Below are 3416 nucleotides of genomic sequence, written 5' to 3' on the forward strand. Positions count from 1 at the left end.
TGAGCAAATACATCAAGATCTGGAAGAGTTGCTTGAGCCAGCAACCAATAGAAGCCAAAGCCTCAGTGCTTGGAAACAAATTCTACTTGCCCTTCATTGGTTAGGCACTGGAGCTCAACAGCATGCAGTTGGGGACATGCATGGTGTATCTAAGGCAACTGTTGGCAGAGTTGTCCGAAAAGTTGTCACAACTATTAATCAAACAATGTTTAACAACATAGTCAAATGGCCTCAAGATATGGCAGGAATTGTGGAGAAATTTCACAATATTGCTGGTATGCCATGTGTTGGCGGCGAAAGTATGCAACCTACAAGTTTTTTGAGATACAAAACAGTATCAAAATGCAAGCTTTCTAAAATATATGTACTATATTATTCCCACATAAGTAGAAAAAATGGGTCCCTCTAATAATTAGCTAATTAATTACAATAGGTACTCTACTGATTGGGAACTTTAGTTGCTATCACAAAAAATCATCAAAAAAAAACTGCTTCAACTTGACCACATAAGTAGAAAAAATGGGTCCCTCTAATAATAAGCTAATTAATTACAATAGGTACTCTACTGATTGGGAACTTTAGTTGCTATCACAAAAAATCATCAAAAAAAAACTGCTTCAACTTGAATTTGAACCTGTGAATTTCCACTTCTGCTAACGTCCAAGTTTACATCAAAGGCTTTGTTGTTTCAAAGACAGATTTCGCAACGCATTTTTTTTGGGGATCGGGACGATGCTCGACGAGTTTTGGTTTCTGCGCATGACAAAAGGCTTTGTTGTTTCAAAAGCTTACTCTTGTTTAAGTTTACTTCAAAGGCTTTGTTGTTTAAAAAGCTTACTCTTGCTGCACACTTGAGTTCACTTTGGGTCCCCCTTCAGCTCCTGTTGTTTGTCGTTCAGCATTTTCTCTGCCTGCTCTATGTACTGATCAGCAATTAGTTTGAGCTGCAATCACAACCAGACACCATGCTGCTGATTCCAAGTTCCTGCAAGCTGCAGATGCCGCAATGCTGATTCCATATATCAGTGGTTTGTAACCTATTCTGTCTTATGGCACTTTTTTTGGCCTTTTCAGTGGCCCTCCAGAAAGAACTTTGAACTTTACAAAATTTATTACTTAATAATTACAGAGCAAAATGTAGCATAATCTGTCATTCTTAGTTCAACTTGACAAGTGTTGTTGTTTTGACATCAAAATCTTTAAGAAATACAAAGTGTCAAGTTCAAAATTGCTTTCAGGAACAGACCAGTGAAAAAATTATTTCTTTCCGAATATTGTCTCCCTTGGCTATGGATAAAGTGGCAAGTTGAGAGACTTACCTGTTCACTAACACTGCGCACATCATCCTGTGACAGTCCCTCAGACTTCTCCTTGTTTTTTACAGTCTTTGTGTATTTGTTCTGAATGTCCCGAATGTTTTCCTTGCATTTGACAAACAATGCTTTGGCATTTTTTGACAGGGATTCACGATGCTCCTTTGTCACTCTGTGAAATTACCAAAAAGATAAAACTTATGAGTGATTCAGTGGACTCTAAAGATCACTCAGAACAACAGCCATTAAGGAAATTCTGATTGAAGTTTGAATACACTGTTTGAGCTAAAACACAGTAAGCACTTTAACTTTATTTCTTAACAATGTGAAATTGCTGGATCAAAAGTCAGTGTTTCTCAACTAATTTTGTAAAGACGATTGTGAATGATCTTGTTCACTGTGCCAAGCAATTAGAGACGCTCCTCTTTTTTGGTTTTTCTCAAACTGCTGTCAAGTGTTCTTTTTTTTTCTTTTTTTTTTTCTTTTTTTTTCTTTTTTTTTTTGTAAAACCATTATTAATATTCATTGCTCTAAAGTTTAAAACTTATTCCACAAGACCGCATACCTACTTACCCTGTGAGTTTTATGCTGAAAACGCATGTTTTTGGAGATAAATGTTTACGTAACTTTTTTTCTCCACAATATTTTTACACCATTTTTGAACCAGGTGCTTTAGAAAAGAACACAGAACATTACTTTACTACTGGTAAAAATTAGAAAAAAATTCTAGACCCTAGCCAGAATTTTTTAAAAATCATCCGTTTTTTGCCCTATTGCCCTATCCTTGTTTTTCATTTTTCTTTTTTTTACTCACAGGGTAAGTAGGTATACGGTCTTGTGGAATAAGTTTTAAAATTTACAGCAAAGAACATTAATAATGGTTCTACCAAAAAAAAAAAAAAACAAAATCAAAAGAAATGTAGCTTGAGAAAACCAAAAAAATAGGGTGCTTCCTTCTGAATTAATTGGCGCAGTGTCATTACTATGTGAAAAAACTCACTTGGGTATAGGTATAGAATAATAATAGTAGTTCCTTCTTGCCTGAGGAATTTCATTATTCATTCCCGAGGTCGACTAAGGCCTTCATTGTAACCGAATTAGTTGGGCGAAATGATGACATGTGATGATCAGGGTTTTGGGGTTCTTGCGAGAAATTTGAGCCAATCTTGCAAGCACATACTCGTCACTTAAATCAACTTTCAAACTTTCTATTGCACTGGAATACAAAATTTAAAGAGTGGTTAACCAAAATTTGCTGAGGACGTATATTCACTGCGGCTGCGGAGTAATTCTGTGAATTCATTCTGTACAGTACATAAGACCTTGTTCAGACTTGTAAGAGTGAAGGACTTTCAGTCTCATTTTGCAGTATGTATATAAAAAAAGGACTCTGGGATATTTCAACATATCTTAGCCAGCTGGAATAGTGTTGAAAAACACCTCTTTCTAATGATCACTTTAAGCTATATCGAAAATTCACATGTTCGATATCGAGGACTGTATCATTTGTCTATGACGGTGCTGTTGCTTTTCCCAGTCCCCTTCAGTAGTGAGTTTTATGTTAAGAGGTTGGCCAGCCTGATGCTAAATGAATGATGAAATCACTCCCTTTCTTCTTTTCCATCACAAATGAATAAATCACTTCTGTGCCACAGCTGGATGTCCATTGTGTTTTTTTTTTTTTTTTTTTTTTTTTGTCTATCAGCCCTAATTGATGCTTTTTTCTCAAAGTTCTTACAGCTCAAGAACTTCAGGCCAAGTGTTTGATAAGTCTTCTGGTTTCAAATTTCTACCACAGTCTCATTTGCTCTTTCGCACCTTGAATAAGTTTATGATGTCCTCCAGTAAAGATTCTGATCACAACCTCTTTTCTTCGCTGAACTGAAAATTTTAACAAAGTTCAGCCTAGCTATAAGGTAGATTCTGCTTGGAAGTCCTGGGTTGCTGTATGACTTCCTGCCTGAAGTACTCTGGCCTTCACACTAAGTTTTCCTTTTTTTTTTAGTGTCAGCTCCATTAGGCTAGTGGTCCAACTGGCGCTCGCCTTGCACGCGGGCAGACCCGGGTTCCGATTCCCCGTCGGGTCAAGAAATTTGATCATGC

The 3416-nt window shown here is 36.7% G+C and overlaps 1 protein-coding gene across 1 annotated transcript in view; it reads right to left on the reverse strand.

The window, feature by feature from the left end:
* Window positions 1–775: 775 nt before the first annotated feature.
* LOC103520777 (ribosome-recycling factor, mitochondrial-like) overlaps window positions 776–3416 on the reverse strand; it is a 7042-nt gene continuing 4401 nt past the window's right edge. Inside the window, exons 2-6 of the mRNA XM_017448627.2 lie at window positions 3107–3194; window positions 2421–2529; window positions 2314–2387; window positions 1320–1485; window positions 776–944 (exon numbers count right to left, since the gene is read on the reverse strand). Coding sequence (XP_017304116.2) covers window positions 858–944; window positions 1320–1485; window positions 2314–2387; window positions 2421–2529; window positions 3107–3194 — 524 coding nt within the window. The 3' untranslated portion in view covers window positions 776–857. The remainder of the gene's footprint in view (window positions 945–1319; window positions 1486–2313; window positions 2388–2420; window positions 2530–3106; window positions 3195–3416) is intronic.

This window comes from Diaphorina citri, unplaced genomic scaffold (assembly GCF_000475195.1).
Source record: "Diaphorina citri unplaced genomic scaffold, Diaci psyllid genome assembly version 1.1 scaffold4051, whole genome shotgun sequence".
Lineage (NCBI taxonomy): Eukaryota > Metazoa > Arthropoda > Insecta > Hemiptera > Psyllidae > Diaphorina > Diaphorina citri.